The sequence below is a fragment of the Balaenoptera acutorostrata genome, chromosome 13 (genome assembly GCF_949987535.1).
Source record: "Balaenoptera acutorostrata chromosome 13, mBalAcu1.1, whole genome shotgun sequence".
NCBI classification, from domain to species: Eukaryota; Metazoa; Chordata; class Mammalia; order Artiodactyla; family Balaenopteridae; genus Balaenoptera; species Balaenoptera acutorostrata.
Genome location: NC_080076.1, coordinates 93,646,002 through 93,668,690, shown reverse-complemented (window position 1 = coordinate 93,668,690; position 22,689 = coordinate 93,646,002). Strand labels below are relative to the sequence as shown.

Here is a 22,689-nt window from a genome sequence, read left to right as displayed (position 1 = left end):
CCTGTCTTCCCTTTTACTTCTTTTTTTTTTTTTTTTAACAGTATATTCTGTATATGAAGTAAAGATAGAACTTAAATTCTTCACCTTCTCCATATACTTTGGGTGGGATCTATGTAATTTTGATGTCAACCTCATCTTTCACATTCATACCAGGTGTTAGTTTATGTACAAATTTGATTCGTTTAACCGTCAAGAGAAAATAAAAATATAATAATTATGAGCTATCTCTGAAAAGTAAAACTAGGTTAAACACATACACACCCTCAATTAATCTATTTGATTAAAAAAGAAAACCCAACAACTGAAGATCAGGAAGCCAGGAGCTAGAGATGCCGAACCTGCTGGATCTTAAACACTGATAAGACAGGCAATTCTGAGGAAAATAACTGCCAAAATAAGTCTCAATAAGTAAAAAGTTTTTTTAATGAATATTTTTAGACTGGAGCAAGAAATAGAAATCGATCCAGCCCTTTCTGCCACCAAACTTCTTAAAAGTAGACCTACTTCATCAATGTTTGCAGCATATAACTTCTACAATATCCACGAATAGAATCCAGAAGTATATATTTTTTAAAACCAGTATAACCACGTTGGATGTCTTTTAGGAACGTTAGGACATTTACTGTAAAGAAATTTCCCATTCTAACAAAAAAGAGCATGATCACGTTTAACAGATGCTGGAAAGGCCATATGCAAAGTTTTAAACATCTAGCCCCAGTTGGGAAGGAAAAAAAAAAAAGAAACAGGAACAGACGAAATCTTATTTTGCATCGCTGAGAATATGTGGTTCAAACGCCCCACCACCGCCCGGCGCGTCCGGGCGTCAGGGTCCCATCCCACCAACGCGAAGGCGCGCTAATCCAAGTGGCAGCGGGGGTCACTCAGGCCGGGAGACCACAGGGAAGAAAAACCATTTGTTGGTGAAAACCGTCCGCCTCGGCGAGGAGACGAGGAAACGGCGGCGCCGCCTCCCGCTAGGAAGAAACCACATCCAGCCCTCTCGCGTGTACCTGCGATCGGCACCTGCAGGCGCAGCACCGGGAGCGTCGCCGGCGGGGCTGCACCGTCACAAAGGCAGCGGCTCGGCGAGCGCGCCCACATCCGGGCCTCCGCGTCCCGCGCGGGTCCGCAGGGCGGGCGGCGGCAGCTTGGTCCCCGCCCGGCCTCCTGCGCCCGCCCGGCCCCCACAGCCCACGCCGCGCCCCGGGCCCTCGCGCACGCGCACGCGCTCCACGTCCACTCACGACCCGCCGAGAAGCGCAGCCGGACGCAAAGCCCAGAATCGCTCCGCGGGGCGGCGCGGGGGCTCCTGGGAAGTGGAGTCCCGGCCCTGGCTCCGCGGGCCTGGGGAGCGCGCGGCTCTGCTCCTCGCCTCCCAGCTGAGGGCCCTCGGCGCCGCCGCCTGCTCCGCGCGCTCTCGCCTCCCTTCCCACTGCAGCCCGGTCGTCCCCACGCGAGAGGCAGGCAACCCGAGGACAGGTGAGCGCGCAAGCGCGCGGACGTTGAGGAGACGCGGGAGGGGGGAGGGTGAGGGACGCGTGCACCCGAGCGGTGGGCCCTCCTCGGAGTTCTCCCCAGCTGGGGGGCGGGGGCTGCCGGGAGCGCCGGGCTAGCGGGCGGAGGCGGGAGGCTGCGTTCCTGGAGCCCTGGGTTCCCTGGGGCGGAGCGGGCGCCGGGGGGTGAGCAGGCCAGGCGCAGGTAGGGAATCTGACTCTACCCCGTGAGTGAGAGGAGCAGGGATGTCCTGCTTGTACGTCTTATTTTATCCAGGACCTGTTCTTCCATCTGTCTTAACTCCGGTCTATTGAAAAAAAAAAAAAAGCACAACCCAGAAGTTGACCATTCCGTTACGTTGCGCGTACTTTCTGAGGCTGTAGCCCGGGCTCAGCCTCTCCGAGAGCTCTGAGGGACCGCTCCCCAGAGGTAAAGGGGGAGCAGGGTATACAGGAGGCTTGCAACAGAAGCCAGGTAATCAGAACCTCGGAAGATTTCTGTCAATTAACGAGAACCAAACACCTCAAGTTAATGACCTTAGCACTTTTCTGTGTGGGAAGATGCAAGAGCTTGGGCTCTTTGAAGTCATTCCTTTGATAAGGATCTTAACTCTCCAGGGCCTAGTATCCTGCCTGTCTCCACCCTGAATCCCCTCAGGGTGTAGTCAGGACGGCTGCAGTGGCTGAGGACTTGAAGGCTGCAAACATCCTTTGTTTGCTGATGTGGCAGGTGACATTCTTCCACAGTGCCTCCTCTTGGTCATAAATTTGTTTAATATTTGGGAGGCATTTCATGACCAGTTTTTTGGTTTTGGGGGGTTTTTTGGCTGCGCTGCAGCATGCGGGATCTTAGTTCCCCAACCAGGGATTGAACCCGTGCCCTATGCAGTGGAAGCGCGGAATCTTAACCACTGGACCGCCAGGGAAGTCCCCATGACCAATTTTGTCCCATGGCACTAGGAAGGCTCATTCCTAGATCAGGCAAAGTTTCTGTTGATAGGCCATTCGATGCGCTGGGTTTTTTGTGTTTGTTTTTTGTTTGTTTTTTGGATTAGGCCCTGTTGAGAATCTAAAATTCTCTGGATTGCTTGTCTTACTAGTTTATATGATCCAGTAGATGTTTTCCCTTGTTGCTTCTAACCGTATTTAGAGTTTGTACTATTACAATTATTCTATGTAGAGTTAAGTATATGGTTAACTTCTTGAGACATCATTAATTTTGTTGGAGGCCTGCTAACACATTGGGTAATTCAAGAGACAACAATCTTAGAAAACAAACAGAATATAAGACAGCTGGTAACATTAATAAAGTTATAGTGTAGCGGAGAGAGACACAAGGCATAAATAATTTGAAAACGAGAGAGAGCAAATTAAAACAATGATTAGTATAACTAGTTGTAATCTGGTCACAGTAGGCCATCAAGTCCACAGTGCAGCCAGCTGGAGAAGCCAAATTCTGGAAGGATCAGGTAGAAAGAAAAAGATAAATGTTTCATCTTTGTTTACAAAGGCATACTTTATCAACTTGTAGGTCATAGCATAAGAGGAAAGTTTTTAGTGGAAAACGAAGATTGAAAGCCAGTATATTTCATTAAAATGTCATAAAATTATGAATCATATTTATCAGTTCATTCAGTCCCATGTAATTAATTCCTGTTATTCTGGATGAAGCCATCAGGTTTTCCATTAGAGTTTTGTAATTTCTTACCCATTTCAGTGGTATGATTTAAAAGTTATACTTGTATTTGTCAAAAAATCCTTTTTATGAATCTTCTTGAAGATCTTCATTTTATAAAAGCATCAGTGTAAAATAATGATTGTCTATAAATGACAAAAGACTTAAAATGACATGGTCAAAGATCTGATTCCAAGGCAGTTGACAAGAAACTTGGATATTTCTGTGACATACAACATTTTAAGATAATAACTAGAATTATGACTGATAACATTATACCAGGACATACCACATTTTTAGGAATTCCATATAAATTTTGGAGTATCTATATTAATGACATTTACCCATACAATATAACCTAAGGTTTATCTCCAAACACTTGACAATGCTTCTCAAGTAATTTAACATACCAAATAAGACTAATTAGTTTAATATTCCTCTCTGAGATGTCTCAGGGCTCCTTTGAAGCATCCCAGAGTTGGCGGAAGGTCCAAAGAACTTTAGTTAGAATTTGATATTTGAGAAGTTTGTCAAAAATATCAAAAAGGTTTCAAAGCACTTGGTCAAATAGGATCATAGGACACTGTGAAACAATGCTTATTCACTTAACCAAAGTGACAAAAGATTTCAAAAACAAATACAGATCACTTAAAGGCAAAGAAGTTCACGCAATGTGTTACCAAAAGCACTATTCCAAGAAAACTTTGTTCTCTTAACAGAGAGGAACCAAATCAAGTCTCGCACCAGCCTACTTTTAATAACAAAATCCGTTTACCTAATTAAATTTAATCTAATCCAATCCTAACCATGGACAAAACTACTTTTTCAGGGCTCCCTCAACCACTGTGCCACCAGGGAAGCCCTCCTTTTGTATGTTTACTTAATATTTCCTGAGGGGTACATCTACGTGCCTTGTCTTATAATACCAATACCAAGCGGGGGAAGCATTACTCATTGGTCACCAACATTAAAGGACCCCTATCAACAAGTTTTGGTCTTATAAGGAGTCCTAGAAACTTTCCTTTCATTTATCCCTCAACCATTTTATCTATTTTGTATAAAATGCTCTGGGGTCCCCAGTGAGGGGTTGAACCAAGGGACTCAGGCCCTTTTGTCAATCTTTTAACTTGTTTAATTGGCCTAACTGTTGCCCCAAGTAATTGTTGGTCAGCTATCTCAGTGTAATTTTCTTCCACCCCTTTATTTTTTTTAAACAAGTTTTTTTTAATTAATTAATTAATTTGGTTTTGGCTGCATTGGGTCTTCATTGCTGTGCACGGGCTTTTCTCTAGTTGCGGCGAGCGGGGGCTACTCTTCGTTGCGGTGCGCGGGCTTCTCACTGCGGTGGCTTCTCTTGTTGCGGAGCATGGGCTCTAGGCACATGGGCTTCAGTAGTTGTGGCACATGGGCTCAGTAGTTGTGGCTTCCGGGTTCTAGAGTGCAGGCTCAGTAGTTGTGGCACATGGGCTTAGTTGCTCCGCGGCACGTGGGATCTTCCTGGACCAGGGTTCGAACCCATGTCTCCTGCACTGTCAGGCAGATTCTTATCCACTGCGCCACCAGGGATGGCTAAGCTCTTTAAACATATATATTTTAACTGGGGTAAATCGGGTGGACTTGTATGGGTCCCTTTGGCCCATCCAACCTTAGGTAGTATTGTACCAAAACCTTTTGTTTTAATCCCATTAACATTTGTTTTATTTATCCCATTTCTTAATAACCATCTAGAGATTTCTTTATCTTTTGGAGATGAGTCACTTTAAAATTTCCACCTGGTTGGGAAAAAATCTCTAAACTTTCAGTTTTATTTTTAATTTCCCTATTAATCAACCTAATTAACATTAATTATTCCAGTGTTTTTATTAGCATCTGTAAGACCCATTGAGGGGAAGCATAGACCACAAATAAGACTTCCCGAGCCAGTTTTTTGTTTGTTTTAAATTAAAGGAGTTCTTAGATTAACCATTATATATATATTTTTCCACTGTTTAATGTGTTTTTCCCCCCCATAGGTACCAACAAAACAGCTGTTTATAATGAGTGCTCTCTAAAAATTTACCAATTTAGAAGTTTCTCCCATTTGAAGGATCCATCATCTGGCCATTAATGAGATATATCATAATAGTGACTCAAACCAATAAGATGCAAGAGGCTTCCCCACAAGACAGTGTGAAGGATACCACCTAAACAAGACCCAGAAAGTTTACTCCCAAAAATAGTTCAAGAAAGTAAAGGCCTTCGTTGTACAGGCTGACACAATGAAGGTTAAGGTGGCAAAAAGCCCCTGCGAATTGGTACAGTCAGACAAATGACTGCTCAGAATCCCAGTCTATTCGATTGCCTCCAAATGTACACAATATGTGTACCTTTTGGATGGCAGAGACCAAGTTCTCAAACCACACACACACACACACACACACACACACACACACACACACACAGAATACCCAAGGAGATCAGATAGAACATTAACATTTCAAAGACACAGGAAGAGAAAGGCAAGTTACCCCTAGAAGGGCTTTTGTTTCTTTGAGATCAGAATTCTGAAAAGATGTTTTATCAAGCTAGCTTTCTCTAACTTAACTGTGTATGCAGTAAAAGAGCCCCATCTTAGTCATTTTCTGGGTGAGATTTCCTTTAATTCCCAATTAAGTAGATCCTTGCAAGTACGAGCTCTATACGTACATGCATCTGGCTGGGGTGTTAGTTGGAGGTTGGCTTTCTGATGCCCCTAGTTTATCTGAGAGAATCTATTTCCGATTTTAAAGTTGAATTCGTTGGAGATAAAATTTACTAGTGAAATTGCATGGTGGCCCAGTGTGCTGCTTGTGAGCTTGACTTCTCTAGGTTTTTACCCTAGAGTCTTTTCAGCTCGTCTTATGTGTCTAGGTTCTCCCTCTGGTAGTATAAGACCATCGTGGATGCTTGGATCAGAGTGGCCAGTTCTTATCTGTGTCCCAAGCAGAGCAAGTTTTTTTAAGTTAAATTGAGTGGGCTTCCTTATAGGGATGTCTGCATGGTATGAGGACTTGCCTTTACCAGTCCTGCAAGTTTCTCAGTTGCCTGAGAAAAAGCCGTTGCTGGCCATGAGATTCCCTTCTTCAGTGCTGAAAGCTCTCATGTAATATTTTCACTTTTATCCCGACAAATTCTTGTTAAGATAGCCATTTGAGGAAGAATGCCAGGTCAGCCTCCTACCTAACCACTCAGCCCAGACCACTCAGTGTCTTTCAACTGTTGCAAGGGGGTTCATTTTCCCAGAATCTGTCACCTGGGGAGCCAAGCACCTGTTATACACCACCAAATAAAACACAGGATCATCAACCAATAGTTGGGAGATCCAAGAACCAGGAGCGACTCACCCAAATTCATCTGAACTCTCTGAGGAGGCAGACGGACACAGGAGGCCTCTACCAAGGCTCTTTCATTGTAGAGTTCATGCAAAGGAGCAAAGTCAGCTCTGGGTCCCTTCATTGTTTGCCAAAACTGTCGACTGAAAAAAAATGCACAACCTGAAAGTTGAGAATTATGTTTTATTCAGTGGACTTTCTGAATAGCTCTGAGGGACGGCTCTGAAACCATAAGGGGGGAGCCAGGATATACAGGAGTTTTTGCAGCAAAGACCAGGTGGTCACAACATCGAGAGATGACTGTTCATTAAAGAGAACCAGGCATCTCAGATTAATGAGTTTAGCACTTTTCTATGTGTGGGAAGATGCAAGAGTCTGGGCTCATTGAAATCATTCCTTTGGTACACATCTTAACTATCTAGGGCCATATTCTGCTTTTCTCCATCCTGAATCCCCTCAGGGTGCACAGTCCGGAGTGGCTGCAGTGGCTGGTGGCTTGAAGGCCACAACAACCTTTACTGATACGGCAGGCGGCATTCTTGGTCTGCACCCCTTAATCTGTTAATGGATTGCATCACAGTAACGAGATATCATTTCTCTAAGGCAAACCTTAATACATCATTCCCAGATCTGCTTCAAAATAGAGTGATGGATACAAGAGTGTTCATTATACCATGACATTATAATAACAGTAATAGTTTTTCTGCTTTTTAACCATCCTGCATTCCTGGTTAAACCTTGCTTGAATGGGACATTGTATTATTACTTTAATACTCTGCCATACTCAATTTACTAATATTTTACTTAGGACTTTTTCAGTGTTCAGACTTAAGATTGCACCTTAATCTTTCTTTGTACTATCCTTGCAAGATTTTACAAGTCTCATGAGTAATTTGAGAAGCATAACTTTTTTTCTTCTACCTGGTAAAATAATTTTTCCCTTGAAAGTTTTGGGCTCAAAATCTTTCAGGGTGGATATTTGACTTCTGATTCCATTTTAAATGGTAGTGATTAATTTCAGTTTGTAGTTCTTAATTGAGTCAATTTGGGGCACATGTTTTTCTAGAAAATTGTTCATCTCATCTAAGTTTTCAAGTTTGTTGACACAAAGTTGTTCATACTATTCTTTTTTAGTGATTTTTTTTTTTGGTGTTTTGTTTTTGTTTTTGCTTTTTTTGGCCTCGCTGTGCAGCATGCGGGATCTTAGTTCCCCGACCAGGGATTGAACCCATGCCCCCTGCATTAGAAGCGGAGAATCTTAACCACTGGACCACCAGGGAATTCCCTTTTGGTGATTCTTTAAATTGCTGTTTGTTAGTGATATTTTAAAATCACTGCTCTAATTGTAGCTATTTTTTTTTTGAGTTTAATATTTATTAGGGCCATCTTTTTTCTTGATTGGCTCTGCAAGATATACATCTACATTAATCTTTTCAAAGAAGCAGATTTGGGTTGTTTTGGTAATCTGTGCTGTGTTTTGGTTTTGTCTTATGTTCCTTGTTTTTGGTTTTCAGTTAGAGTAACATTTGCTCTCTTTTTAAATTTTCCTTTCCTTTTTGCTATTTTTCTACTTCTTGATTTGATTGCTTTACTTTCTCTGTAATTTATTTACTTTCTGAAAAATGTGTATATACATTTTAAAAAGTCTCATATATTAAAAGGCTCATAATAAAAACAGGAGTGTTTCTTCTCAGTAGTGTTGACCTGAAATAAATACACTGCCATGTATTTCTCCAGCAAAAATGGCTTTTTGGGGATCAGCGGAGAATTGCAATTCAAGGTCAGCTATCATAGAAATCCCCCACAGCAAGGGAAGAAGAGCGCTTTTATAGAGAGGAAAAAGGAAGTTGGGAGGGTGATAGTAAACAATCAGTCTGTGGCTCTTCATTGGCTGAGTCCTCACCAGGAAAGAAGAGGAGTCTGTCTTCTTCCTGTTGGGCTCTGCTATGATCACAGGACGTGAGAGCTCCCGCTTCTGGTCTCCCAACTCTATTTAATTCATGTTTCTGTTTATTAATTTTATGGTGGCAAACAGTTTAAAATTTTTAAGCAGTTTGTCAATTTGACACATTTTTTAGTTCCTTAGGCATTAAATGAGAATCTTGACTATTATACCTGCCTTCCTTCCTACATCCTTAAATCAATGTGATTATGTTGCAAGTATTGTAGTGTAGTTCCTCTCAAAAATTTTGGCTAAATTCATGTTCAGTGTTTTCATTGTGATGACTATATAAGTGTTCTTTATTGCTGAGCCATAATAAGTTTCTTTCTTGTATAAATTTTACTTTTCCTGTTTTGAATAATTGCCTTTTTATTTATTTGCTTTGTTTTCCCTAAACCTATGTAAAATGTCTCTCAATTCCGTTTTCCTCAAGATCAAACCTGTCACACAATCTAATCATTTTTCTCTTTTCCTGAACACACATCCCCAGGAGCCCTCCATCATGCTGCAGTGTAGACTGATCAGTTATTCTCTAGGCTACAGCACACTGGCAGGCTGGGACTTCCCTTTATCCTCGCCAATTCCCTCATCTCATCTCTGTGTTGGATCTCTTGTTTCCTGGAAACTTTTTTTTTCCCTTTTTAATGGATGATAACCTTATTACCTTCCCGAAAAGGGGTCTATATTAAGGTTGTGTATGACTAGAAATTATTTTACTTTGTCCTCATATTTGCATGGTATTTTGGACTAGTATAATTTCCTGGATAAGAAATTATTTTCCCTCAGAACTTTGAAAGCTGGCAAAGCTAGGTAGAAAATGGAGTAGTGTTACTGTTGAGAAATCCCATTCCATTGTTCTTTTGTATGTAACCTGTTTATCATCACTGAAACCTTTACATTCATCAGTTTATCTTTGGTATTCAAATTTTTCATGATGATATGTTTACTCCCAGTCTTTTTAAGAAATTACCCATTTGATGGATCAGTCCCTGGATAGTGTTATTTTTAAGAATTTTCTCTTTGTTTGATTCTGTTTTCTTCCCATTTTCTCTTTTCTTTCTTGAGCTCTGAATAATCTGGTGTTGAACCTTTGAAATTGTTCTTATAATTTTCTTACCCTTTCTGTCTCATTGCTTATCTTTTTTGGGGGGGAGGGGAGGTCGGCTTTCTGGAAAAGTTCTTCAACTTTATCCTTAAACCTTCAACCTTTTTTGGTTTTTGTTATTAAAATTTTAAATTTCTGGGACTTCCCTGGTGGCACAGTAGTTAAGAATCCGCCTGCCAATGCATGGGGCACGGGTTCGATCCCTAGTCTGGGAAAATCCCACGTGCCGTGGAGTCCGTGCGTCACAACGACTGGAGCCCACGCACCTAGAGCCCATGCTCCACAACAAGAAAAGCCACCGCAATGAGAAGCCCGCGCACTGCAACGAAGAGTAGCCCCCGCTCACTGCAACTAGAGAAAGCTTGCACGCAGCAGCCGGAGACCCAATGCAGCCAAAAAAATAAATTAAAAATTTTTTTAATTTTCTAAAATTTCCTAAGACCTCTCATTTTGTGATTTAAAAAACTGTAACATCTTAAAACATCATGTTTTACAAATGAAATATCTCTCTGGTGATTTTAAAATTTATGTTATGAAAGTTTCAAAACATAGAAAATCAGAATAGTATAATGACCACATTTGTACCTGTCACTGTATGTTGAAGTAAATCTAGGACATGATTCATTATTTGTAAATATTTCAGAATTTATTTCTGAATGATAAGTGCTCCTTTAAAAATCATAACCAGGATATCATTATCACACCTATAAAATTAGAATTAATTCCTTAATATCAAATATATAGATAGTGTTCAAATTTTTCTATTATTTCAACAAAGCTTTTTTTAAAAACAATTTCTTTGAATCATGGTCCAAATAAGGCTTATGCAAATTTAGACCTCTTTTAATTTAAAGTGTGCCTTAGATTATGTCTCAGTGTTTCAGTTTGCATTTCTCTTATTATGAGCATCATTTGAGGATGCTATTGTTACTTTGAAATATGTCAGTGTCTTTTTATTGTTCTCACTCTTTAGCACACTATTGAATTCTGGGTTTATATTGTTTTCCTTTAGTACTTTGAATATATTACTGTGTGGTCTTCTGGCCTCTATCTTTTCAGCTTAGAAGTCTGTAGTCAGTATAATTGGTATTCCTTTGTAGGTAATTTGCCTTCTCTTTCCAGTAACTTTAAATATTTACTCATTATCTCTGGTATTCTGCAGCTTTTGCTCGTGTATCTGGTGGATTTAAAACATTTATTCAGTGTGGCATGTGGTGTATACACTTGCAGATCAAGGACTTCTATCTTTCAGCTTTGGATAAAAACAACCATTTTCTCTAATATTGGTTGTTTTTTTTTTTTTTGTATTCTCTCTATCTTCCTCTTCTAGAATTCCTGTCAGGTACATATTTATGTCTTTCATCCATCTGGGAATGTGAATGTGTGAAGTAGGGTTTATGCTTTTCCCTAACAGCCATTTGTCCTGATGCCATTTAATGACTAGTTTATCCTTTCCCCCACTGATTAGTAGTGCTGCCTTTATCATGCACTAAATGTCTAGCTACACATGAATCTGTTTCTGAAGTTATTCTGTTTTTTTTGTTTGTTTGTTTGTTTGCATTGGGTCTTAGTTGTGGCTCGCTGACTCCTTCGTTGTGGCATGCGGGCGCTTTAGTTGTGACATGTGAACTCTTAGTTGTGGCATGCATGTGGGATCTGGCTCCCTGACCAGGGATCGAATCCAGGCCCCCTGCATTGGGAGCGTGGAGTCTTAACCACTGCGCCACCAGGGAAGTCCCTGAAGTTATTCTGTTTTATTTTCTCTTTTTGCCCTATTATCATTCTGTTTAAGTTAACAGAGATTTATAATGCATTTTGAAATAATATAGTAGAGCAAAGCATTACTTAATAACTGCCTTGTTATTCATGTCTTAATTTTTCTATAAAAGTTATAAAACAAATTGTCATGTTTCAAGAAGTTCCTATTGAACATGTAGGAATGAATTTAATGAAAATCCCAGTGCAATTCTAGTTTGAGAAAAATTTAAATCTTTTAATACTGAATGGTATTAAAATAGTGAATCTCTCCATTTATTCAGATATTTTTTCCTGTTGTTTGGTAAAGTTGTTTAGTTTTTTTATTAGTTCTGTAACTAGGAAAGAAATAAAACTATGAGGAATGAAGAAATGAACCCAGAGTACAATTCTCAGCTTAACAGTTTTAACCAGAAGGCAAACTAATGTTCTTTTTTGAAGAGGAAGCCTAACTTTCTGATTTTGTGGGGGTTTGTTTTCTATAAGAAGAGTATAGATGTGAAAAAAATACTTCTTCCACAAAACCTTAATTGCCATAGAGTCATTCAGTTTATTCAATAAACATTTTTTGGGTGTCTGCCATGTGCTGGGGAGTGTTCTAGGTATTCAGAATACATGCAATGGACAAATCAGACAAATATTTCCATCTGATTTACACTAAGTGGCAGGCTTATATACACTTCTGCATTAGGGGCATAAAATCTACCTGTTGAAGATCTTTCTCTAAATAAAAATGCCAATTCTCGGGGCTTCCCTGGTGGCGCAGTGGTTGAGAATCTGCCTGCTAATGCAGGGGACACGGGTTCAAGCCCTGGTCTGGGAAGATCCCACATGCCGCGGAGCAATTAGGCCCGTGAGCCACAACTGCTGAGCCTGCGCGTCTGGAGCCTGTGCTCTGCAACAAGAGAGGCCACGATAGAGGCCTGCGCACCGCGATGAAGAGTGGCCCCCGCTTGCCGCAACTAGAGAAAGCCCTAGCACAGAAACGAAGACCCAACATAGCAATCAATCAATCAATAAATAAATCTTTTTTAAAAAAGGCTATGTGTAAATAGGCCAGAAATTTTAAAAAAAAGAATGCCAATTCTCTAATTTTGTCCATTAAACCTGAACTCTATTGAAGTATAATACTGAGATAGAAGTCTTATATTGAAGGTTATCAACTAATCTTAAAAAATTGAGATCTGTAAAAATATTAGCGTAATACATTATTGCGTGATTTGTTGTAGTCCTTAAAGTCTCCAAGCATTCCTCTTTTGTTTCACACTGTGTCAATTGTTTTGATATTTATATTAAAGCCATTATGAAAATTATTCAGGAAAGTATTATACCATCTAAAGTTGTAAAGGCCTCAGTCTCAAAGCTTAGAACTTAGCTCATGCCTCTTTGTTGATCCCATTCAAGTTTTAGATAGAATGAATCATCATAAGGAAATACAGACTTTGAGGATAGAGATTAAATTGGAGGTAATCAAATGAACGTTTGTTTCAAAGTCACATATTTACCTTTAACAACTCCAATAAAATTCCTAAGTAGGGTAGCAGGCAAATCATCAGTCCTATTAATTATATGTGAGGTTATTTGGGTAAATACCAAGTTACATATACAATAAATAAATTTACCTAAAACAGTTGTAATTAGCAGAAAAAAATTTTTTATTCTAAAAAGTAAACTAAAAAAGCAAAGTACGCATGAAATTCAAACAACTATGCCTTTTTAAACTGGTTCTTTGACTTTAATTTTAAAAAATAATGCATGCTTTTTCTACCCAGGGCTGAGTAGTAGTCTACAGGAGAAGCCAGTATAAATAACCAAGATAACAGTAGAGGGCCAAGGATGACTATATTGCATGTCAGTACAAATCCCAATAAATATTTTAAGCAGGTGAGACCTTGCTGGAAGGTACAAGAGAGGGTCTACAATTTTTTTTTTAACCTTGCCTCCAAAGGGACCCTATTTTCACCTTTCTTCTTTTACCTGAACCTGCCTCTTTGGCTACAGGAAGGACACCCAGTGAAATGCATCCCTGACTTGATTGGATCAGAAAAACAAGAAAAGAAGTATCCAGCTCTCTCAGCCCTATTGTGCAGGTGGATGTCACGTTCAGGCTCTCAAGATGGCAGCCATTGACCTATGCCCGATATGGGCTCTGCCTACACAAGACTCTGCCTGTTTCTATGTGAGAAATACTGAGGGGGAAAGGATAGTGCCTGGATTCCCAGCAACCTGGTTACAGGGACCAGTGTCCTTTAAGGATGTGGCTGTGGAGTTCACCCAGGAGGAGTGGATGATGTTGGACTCTGCTCAGAGAAGTATGTACAGAGATGTAATGTTGGAAAACTATGTAAATCTCACCTTAGTGGAATATCAATTATGCAAGCCTGTGATCTCCCTGTCGGGTCAAGAAGACATAAGAACTGTGAAAAGGAGAATTCCCCAAGGCACCTGTCCAGACTGGGAGATTCAACTGAAAACCAAAGAATCAACTTCTAACCAGAATATTTTTGGGGGAAAATCATCTAGTGGCAAGAAAATGATAAGATTCACAATGGATGATTGGTCTCCCACATTAAGAGCAGACTGGGAATGCCATAAAATCAGAAAACAGCACAAGATCCCAGAGGGGATCTTGAGGCAAGTGACATTTACTCAAAAGAAGGGAGCATCTCAGGAGAGATTGTATGACTATCATGAATTAGAGGAGGACTCTAAACTCAGATCAAAACTTGTTTTTTCAAAGAGAGTTTCCATCAGTAAACATTGCCATAAGTGTTACTTAGATATTGAGTGTTTGAAGTATAATTCAATCCTAAACAATTATGAAAAAAACTCTGTAAGTGAGAGGGTCTGTGAAAGTCATGAATATGACAGAGCTCTGTGGCATCCTGAAAGAACTCAAACAGCACAAAAAGAGTACACATGCTCCAAACATGGCATACACTTTAAACATAATAATATGCTTCCTATATGCAACAATTATCATATGGGGGAGAATTCCTATGAGTGTAATAAAAACAAAACCTTTTGTCATCATTCATCCCTTAAGCAACAGGAGCAAACTCCTACTGAAGAGAAGTATGAATGTAATCAGCGTGGAAAAGCCTTCAAAAGGATTTCTAATCTTATTTTGCACAAGAGAAGTCACATGGGTGAGAAACAATATGAATGTAAAGAATGTAGGAAAGTCTTCAATGATTCCTCAACCCTAAGGAGACATGTAAGAACTCACACTGGTGAGAAACCCTATGAATGTAATCAATGTGGAAAAGCTTTCAGTCAAAAAACATCTCTTAAGGTTCACATGAGAACTCACACTGGAGAGAAACCTTATGAGTGTAATCATTGTGGAAAATCCTTTGGCACAAGTTCTTACCTTACAGTGCACAAGAGAATACACAGTGGGGAGAAACTCTATGAATGCAGTGACTGTGGAAAAGCCTTCAACACAAGCTCTCACCTTAAAGTTCACAAGAAAACACACACTGGAGAGAACCTTTATGAATGCACTGACTGTGGGAAGGTTTTTAGTGGTCTCTCATCTCTTAGAATGCATGTGAGAACTCATACTGGGGAGAAACCCTACGAATGTAAGGAATGCAGGAAAACCTTCAGTGTTTCCTCTTCCCTTAGGAGACATGTGAGAACTCACACTGGAGAGAAACCCTATGGCTGTATTCAATGTGGAAAAACCTTCAGTCAGAATTCTTCACTTACTATACACAAGAGAATTCATACTGGGAGAGAAACCTTGTAACTATTAAGAACGTGGAGTTGCCTTTTTCATTGTCTTAAGGTGGATTCCAAGCTCATTATTTCAGTCTGTGTTCTCTAAAATAAGCATTTAAGGCTATAAATAGTCCTATAAACACCCCTTTAGTTATATAACACATTTGGTGTATGATAATTTATTTAGTTTTAACTCTAAGTGTTGTCTAATATTTATTATGACTTTATGACTTTCAGATCCATAGCTGTTTAGAGTTATTTTAAATACGTTTTCAGTTACCTTATTGATTTCTAAGTTAATTGCATTATCTGGACAATATGATATTACTTTATTATTTTCTTTTTTCTTTTTTTTTAAATGCTACTCAATTTTACAATTTATTTGTAAGAATCTTAATTTATTCTATTATTTTCTTGAGAGTTGCTTTCTGATCTGGTGTGACAGGTATTGTTAGTAGCCAATCGAACATCCAGTTCATTCCTCCCTGTAGGGAATGGACAGTATCACTGGGAACAGACCTATCTAGTGTTTTCTCTTTGCCTTTTGCACTTTGTCTTTCTGCCTTCCCCAGTCTTCTCCCTTTGGATTTTGCATTCATAGAGCTGAATGAGCCATCTTGTGACCATGAGGATGACAAGGATGGTGTCAAAGAGATCCTGGTTTCCCAAAGATATCTTCAAATAACTGTACCAGCACTGCACTGCTTATATCTGTGCATCTTTTTATGTGAGAAAAATAAGCTTCTTGATTTTTTAAAAACAGTATGTAAATAGTCAATACAGTAACCTCGTTTTAAAAAAGAAAAAGATCACAAGGTATGTAGACTTAAATATTTTACGTTGGATGTACAAATTTGGATAAGAACATGGAAAAGGGAGGAATGGAAGAGGAATATTGATAGAACTTTTGTGCTTAGGCTAGAGAGGATGGAGCTGAGGTCATTGAAAGCAGGTGTCAGAGAAGCAGGAGGGAAATCCCAACATTTCAGCATGAGAAAACCAAAGAGTCTTCAGGTAGAGGGGAAGTTACCAATTTTAAATGCTGAATGAAGCCCTTGAGATTTTGCTACTTGGTTTTACAGATACTGAGCAGATTAGCTCTAATTTATTAAGAAACAAAACATGGAAGGAGGAAACTATGATGGAAGAAAGAGGCAATAGTCATAGTTTTAGTCCTGTTAAGTTTATAGAGTTGTGAGATATCTAGATGAACGGGCTGATGTGTAGTTTTGAACCTGAAGAGGTGTCTAGGACAGAGATATAATTTTTAGCAACATCAGGAGATAGAGTGTACTGGGTTTTGTGGAGGTGAGTAAGATTGTATAGGGAAAATGGATGGTGTGAAAAGAGAATATCTACCACTGACCATGGAGACCTCCTATATTTAAAGTAAGTAAAAATGGAGTTTTACTAAACCAAGACAAACTAGTGTTTGAAGAAGGAAGGTAAAATCGGTTGTTTTAAATGCTACTATGAGGTCAAATTAGATGAAGTCTTCAAAAGCAAACATATGGCAACGTGAAGGTTATTGTTGACCTTAGGTGGAGATAATGATATGTTGAGGATTGGTGGTAGGTTGGGATGAGTTTCATAATAAAGGACGAGGAAGTAAAGAGTGAATACAGACAAGCTTGAATAGTAGGAGAAAGATGGGGAAGTAGCTGGAGAAAGATTTGGTCAATGGAAAATATTTTTTAAATAATGAGAAACTAGAACATGTTTAAATCCTAACGTGATGTATCCAGTATGGAGAGATTAAATGTGCAGGCATAAGAAGAGGGACAGTCAGTACCATAAAGTTCCTGAGAAGGGGATGGAGGTATCTGGAGCACAAATAGAAGGACTGATGTTTGCTGCAAGAAGGGATACTTCCACCATTCTCTCAGAAGGAAAGGAGGACTGTGTGGGTTGGTTTTAATTACCTCTTTATTTACTTATATCTAAGTTACTTGAGCTAAGAGTATCTGAGCTATACAATACTGATTGTTTGGTTTCTTTTTTTTTTTAATATAAATTATTTATTTATTTATTTTTGGCTGCGTTGGGTCTTTTGTTGCTGCGCACGGGCTTTCTCTAGTTGCGGCGAGCAGGGGCCACTCTACGTTGCGATGCAAGGGCTTCTCATTGCAGTGGCTTCTCTTGTTGCAGAGCACAGGCTGTAAGTGCGCAGGCTTCAGTAGTTGTGGTTCGCAGGCTCTAGAATGCAGGCTCAGTAGTTGTGGTGCACGGGCTTAGTTGCTCCACGGCATGTGGGATCTTCCCGGACCAGGGCTCGAACCCGTGTCCCCTGCATTGGCAGGCGGATTCTTAACCGCTGAGCCACTAGGGAAGTCCCTGTTTGGTTTCTTAAGAGCTACTTTCTGGCCCAATGTGGCAGATACTGCTAGTTGCTAACCTAATACATGTTCCCTCCTTCTCTTTTACTAATAGTACCTCAGTTTTGCTTAGAGTAGCAGTGTGTCTAGTTACAAAACTCTTTATCCCAGGCAGGCTCCATGGCCAAGATTAGTCATCCCCCCTGTTCTTGGCCAACAGAATATAGGCATGAGACTGTAGGTTTCGTGCTAAGATTATCTGCCAAGAGTAAGATGGATGAAAGACTGGTCAGAGGTTTTACTGGAGAAGACTCTATGCATGTGAAAGTCCCCCCACGTTACCGGTAGGGCCTCCTGTGAAGACAGCAAAGCAAATAGCAAAGTCTAAGTGAATGAATAAGGAGAGTCCAGTTGAATAGAAGATAGCAACAAAGAAGAGAGTTGGAAAGTCGAAACTAGCTGGTATGAGCCTCAAAGAAGCTTTTTGTTTGTTTGTTTTTACAAGAGGCTGCAATTGGTTAGAGGCAATATTGGTAAGCAAGGGGGACATTGATCCTACATGCCAACCTATAGATATGGAGTGCATGCGAATAGACAGCCCTTGTTTGATGTGACAATTGTCGAGTAGGTTTTTTCCAGGGGTAGCCAAGTTTAAGTTAGTGCAAAGAAATGAAGGGAATTTTTAGGGAAGTTGTTGAGGACATAAAGGAGTTTGTTACTCAGGGAAATCTCAGAGGGCACCATGGAAAAAGTTTCCATGGGGTTTGTGGCTGGGGCATGAGGAATACAGAACATTGTTACGATGGCAGTACTGACAGAGAACATAAGATCAGAGCTGAGGGTGGGCTGAGACTAGGCTGTGACCAGTGAAAACAAAATTTAGAGGGAGCCTAGATTAAATCCCAGGAGGTTCTAAGATGCTAGATTCTTAGTCCAGTAAGATTCACACGTAGCTTGGAAAGGAGCACGTGCAGTCATGCTGTGGCACCAAATATTCCCGTTGTTCATTAGGTGTTTGCGGCCCTCCAGGGTACGGCAGTAGCAAGCAGCAGTTAGAGAAGGATCCCAAATGCGTGTGGCGTTTCCACGAGAAGATCATCTTGAGTGGCATTCAGGAACGGGGCGTGCTCTGCTTGGTTGGGTGCTGGCATTTATGCACTAGTTTTGGCTCACCAGTGACTTGGCACACCAGCAGCTGTGGGCTCAGGCAGTCTCACCCGGCGTCTCACCTGGATTTTACTGCAGCAGCCTCGTTATGGGTTTCTCTGACTCAAACCTTACTTTGTTCCAGTATGTTTCCTGTGCAGCTAGCTCAGTATCCTTCTATTATTTTTTATTATTTATTACTCTCGGTGGTTTTTTATTATAAAAGTAATACATGCATATGAGAAAAAATGTAAACAACATCAGCCCTACACAAGAGAAAGTCCTCCTCCTTCACAGATCCTCCTGCCTTAGAAATTTAATATTGTGGATGAATGTACTTTCTGTACATTCCATGTACAAATATAGATTTCTTTGTACAGAAATTGAGTCATAACTTTCATTCCATATCTTTTTTTAATCATATCTATGTCAGTATATGTCGTTCTGTTTCATTCTTTCATTCATTTCATTGAAATAGTTTAGTATTTGATTATGTGGATGGACTATAATGTACATTTAATCCATTTTCCCCTCCAGATGTTTCATAATAACAACCAACACTGCATGAGCAATATTGTTAATATATTTTGCTTTCCTTTCATCTGTTCTCCATACTGCTCCCAGGGTGATTCGTCTCAAGTACTAATCTGGTTATATTACATCTCACTTTTAAATCCTCAACTGGACTTCCCTCCTTTTACCTTAAATGTTCTACAAGACCCTTCATGCTAAACTCTTACCTGTCTTTTCAGGCCACAGCCCTTGCTGCTCCATCTCTTCACTCTCTCTGGACCTTAACCTGGCCTGTTCATCCTTTAGGTATTGTATCCTACATCTGCTTTAACATGCTTTTCATACCTTCACAGTATTGCCTGGTTAATTATGTGTCTTGCCCTCTAAACTTTAAGCTTTGGTAAGGTGGGAACTCTAAATTGTTCATTGTTTTATTCCTAGTACTTGGCCCATAATAGGTACTCATTTAGACATCTATGGTTTTTTCCAAAATTTTGTGCCTTTTCTTTGTTTACTTAGTATTTCAGTGGAGGCTGAACTTAAAATAAGAATTGGGTTTTAAGTGATTGTATAAGGCAAAAATTGCGTAAAATCAAAATTTCTTTTTTCTAAGCGCTGGAGTCACACTCAGCATAGCAAGATATTCTAATAATTGACAGGCACGCAGAAACTGAGACTGTTAAGTGAGGTTTAATTATTCATATACCCTGCCCTGCCTCTACCACCCTCAAGTTCATATACCTTGTTTGGCCACTGTTCATATGCTGCTACAGTGTGTATTACATTAAAAGGAGTGAAATGACCCAGTACTGGTGAGGGTGCCATGTTCTTTAGGCTACTGATGGAAGCGTAAATTCACACAACCTTTCTGGGGGACAGGTAAGCAGTATGTGTCCAAAGCGAGAATATTCTAAACCTTTAACCTAGCAATTTTTTCTTAGCTTTTATAAAAGAACCCTTCATTCAAACATGTATAAGTAACAATAGTCATCTGAGTTTCATACTCTAGTGAAAAACTAAAATTCCTAAATTCCCAATAATAAATTGGTTTTTAAAAATTATGTATGACCATAAAATGGAATATAATGTGATCATTAAAATGTTATTATGTATTTATTGACAAGTGGGGATGTATCTAATATACAGTAAGTCCCCTACATACGAACCTTCCAGTTGTGAACTTTCAAAGATGCGAACCTACGTTCGCATGTCCAGTCACGTTAGTTCATGTGTCTAGTGTACATTGTCACGTGCATGCATCCTCTACAAGTGGTTGTGCTTTTGTGTACTTTACTGTACAGTACTGTATAGAATACAGTAACAGTGTCTTTATTTCAAGCCCAGGATGTCCGGAAGCAAGCATAAAAGCAGCGGTGATGTAGCTTGTACTACTGTATTTTTCAAGGTACTGTACTATAATGTTAAAAACTTCTACTTTTTGTGTTTGTTTTTTATGTATTTGTGTGAAAAGTATTACAGTACGGTACTATATAGAAAATTGTGTTAGTTGGGTACCTAGGCTAACTTTGTTGGACTTAACGAACAAATTGGACTTAGGAACGCGCTCTCGGAATGGAACTCATTTGTACATAGGAGACTTACTGTACTGTGATTTTTAAATACAGTTATAAAATATCAGAGTATAACCATGTTTTTATTAAAATATATATTGTAAATGTGTGTGTATGTGTGTGCATTGAAATATCCTGGAAGATTATATACCAAAATGTTATCAGTGGTCATTTCTGAGTCGTAATTTTTTTACTTGTTGCTAAATTTTCTAGTTTACATAGTAAATAGATCTAAGTTATCTATTTTTTTAAATAGTAAACAATTCCATCATGAACTACTTAAATAATTTTCAAAAGCATGATTTTAATATCTTCAAAGTTTTATATAGATTTGCTCAGGCTATTGTTAGATATATAGATTCTAGCCATTTTTAAAAATCAGATAATTTTTTTTTACTTTTTAAGCCAACTTTTCTATCTACAGCTTTTTAAAGGCACTTTTTGAAAAGGTTGCTAAAGGCCCTGAGCTCTTTTTAGACTTCATCTAAATTGACCTCTAGGCAAAATTCAAAATATGAGGGAAACAAATAAGGTGCTATGATTAGAGGAACATATGGTCGATAAGGCAGTCAGGAAAGGCCTCCATGAGAAGGTGACATTCAAGCTGAAATCTGAAGGAGTCATCCACAGAGGATTGGAGAGGTGGAGGGACACAGAGCTTTATAAGTAGAACAGCAAGAACAAAAGTCCTCACTGAGATCTTGACATGTTTGTTTAAAAAAAACAAAAAAGTCCTAGGCCAGTGGCTGGAACGTGGGCAGGCAAGGTGGTAAAGAGAATATATGAAACCAGGCTGGAGAGTAGGCCGGATTTAGAAAACACCTTACCAGCTCCGGCACAAGTTTATATTTTATTTGAAGAGCCATCAGAAGCTCTTTAAGAATCTTTCATGAGAGATTAAAATTATTCTTTCTTTGAAAATTACACTATTGTATAGAAAAATCTTCGGAGACCAGTTTAGGAGGCTACTGTAGCAATTCATGTATGAAATTTGGATTACAGAAAACTGTCATTTCCTTAGCATACAGAGTTCTTTTAAGACAACAAATAAAATATTTACTTAACATGAACAGGGAATTCACAGACTAATAAATGTCACAACATAAACTCACCTGTAATTTAAGAAAGGCATAGCAAACAGATAAAATTATATTTTTTACCTGTCAGCAAAGTTTCACATTGAATCTGAAATTTCTATTTTCTGATCAATTTCCATTTTCCTACATAATATTGTTCTCTGTGATATTGAGAGTACTGGTGATGCAGTATTTCTTAATACTTAAAAAAAAAATTAAAATTCATTTCTTAAAAAATTTTTTTAAATATCAGATAACTAATTTGTTTATCCTTTTCTTTACTACCTTTTCTCTCTCCCAGCCTTTAAAGGCAGACTTTTTGAAAGTGTTACTGAGAACTTGGCCTCTTCTTCCAAGTCATTCACACCCAATCTGCAAGGTTTGCTGCCTCTCTGCTTTGAAATTTCTTCCATCTCTTCAGAAGGATTTAACAAAGTTTCCTGTCCTGAGGTGCATTGTATAATATTCAATAGAAAATTCTTTGGGGTCATTTCTCAGTAACAAAACTTGACTCAGCCTTAACTCTATGTGGGTATCTTATTTTAAGTCCCCTGAAGCACACCGGTTGTTGCTTTCTAAGAAAATATAGAATTCTGATTGTTCTTGCAACAACTAATATTTACATCACTAGTACTGAATGTACCTGTTGCTCCATCTCCTTATCCTTCTGCATTTATAGTAACTTCTTGTTTTAATGTTGAAGCGTAATAATCTTTCGGGAAACTTGTAAAAACTTTTTTTTATTGAAGCATAATACATAGAGAAATGTGTACAGCTTAATGAATTTCCCCAAATAGAATACACCTATTTAGTCGGCCTCTAGATCGAGAGAACCAAATGAGTACTTTCACTGATGCTACTAGAATCTTACACTCAACTCCATTCATCCCCTCCTATCAGGTGTTACTGTCATGCTTCTTTAGTTTCATGTATATTTTAAATTCCAGCTGATATTATAATAATTGTTGTATTGACAATATTCATTTATATTTCTTGTGGAGTCATCTTTTTAACAGCCATTT

The 22,689-nt window shown here is 39.1% G+C and overlaps 2 protein-coding genes across 13 annotated transcripts in view; one reads left to right on the top strand and one right to left on the bottom strand.

Moving 5' to 3' along the window:
- The window catches only part of ZNF10 (zinc finger protein 10), a 112,501-nt gene that overhangs the window by 66,043 nt on the left and 23,769 nt on the right, over nt 1-22,689 (bottom strand). For 2 of the 12 annotated variants that reach the window (XM_057526036.1, XM_007181308.3), the window contains exon 1: nt 1,011-1,219. The exons of the other annotated variants lie outside the window; for them this stretch is intronic. The gene's annotated coding sequence lies outside the window, so the exon portion shown is untranslated. Of the gene's footprint in view, nt 1-1,010; nt 1,220-22,689 lie in introns of those variants that run through there. 12 annotated transcript variants of the gene reach the window in all.
- Nucleotides 13,330-15,103, top strand: ZNF891 (zinc finger protein 891). The gene has a single exon (XM_057526051.1). The coding sequence runs from the start codon at nt 13,437-13,439 to the stop codon at nt 15,072-15,074; it is 1,638 nt and encodes a 545-aa protein (XP_057382034.1). The 5' UTR covers nt 13,330-13,436; the 3' UTR covers nt 15,075-15,103.

Coding starts and splice junctions, on each gene's coding strand:
- ZNF891 (XM_057526051.1), top strand. CDS start 13,437: ATGGCAGCCATTGACCTATGCCCGATATGGGCTCTGCCTACACAAGAC.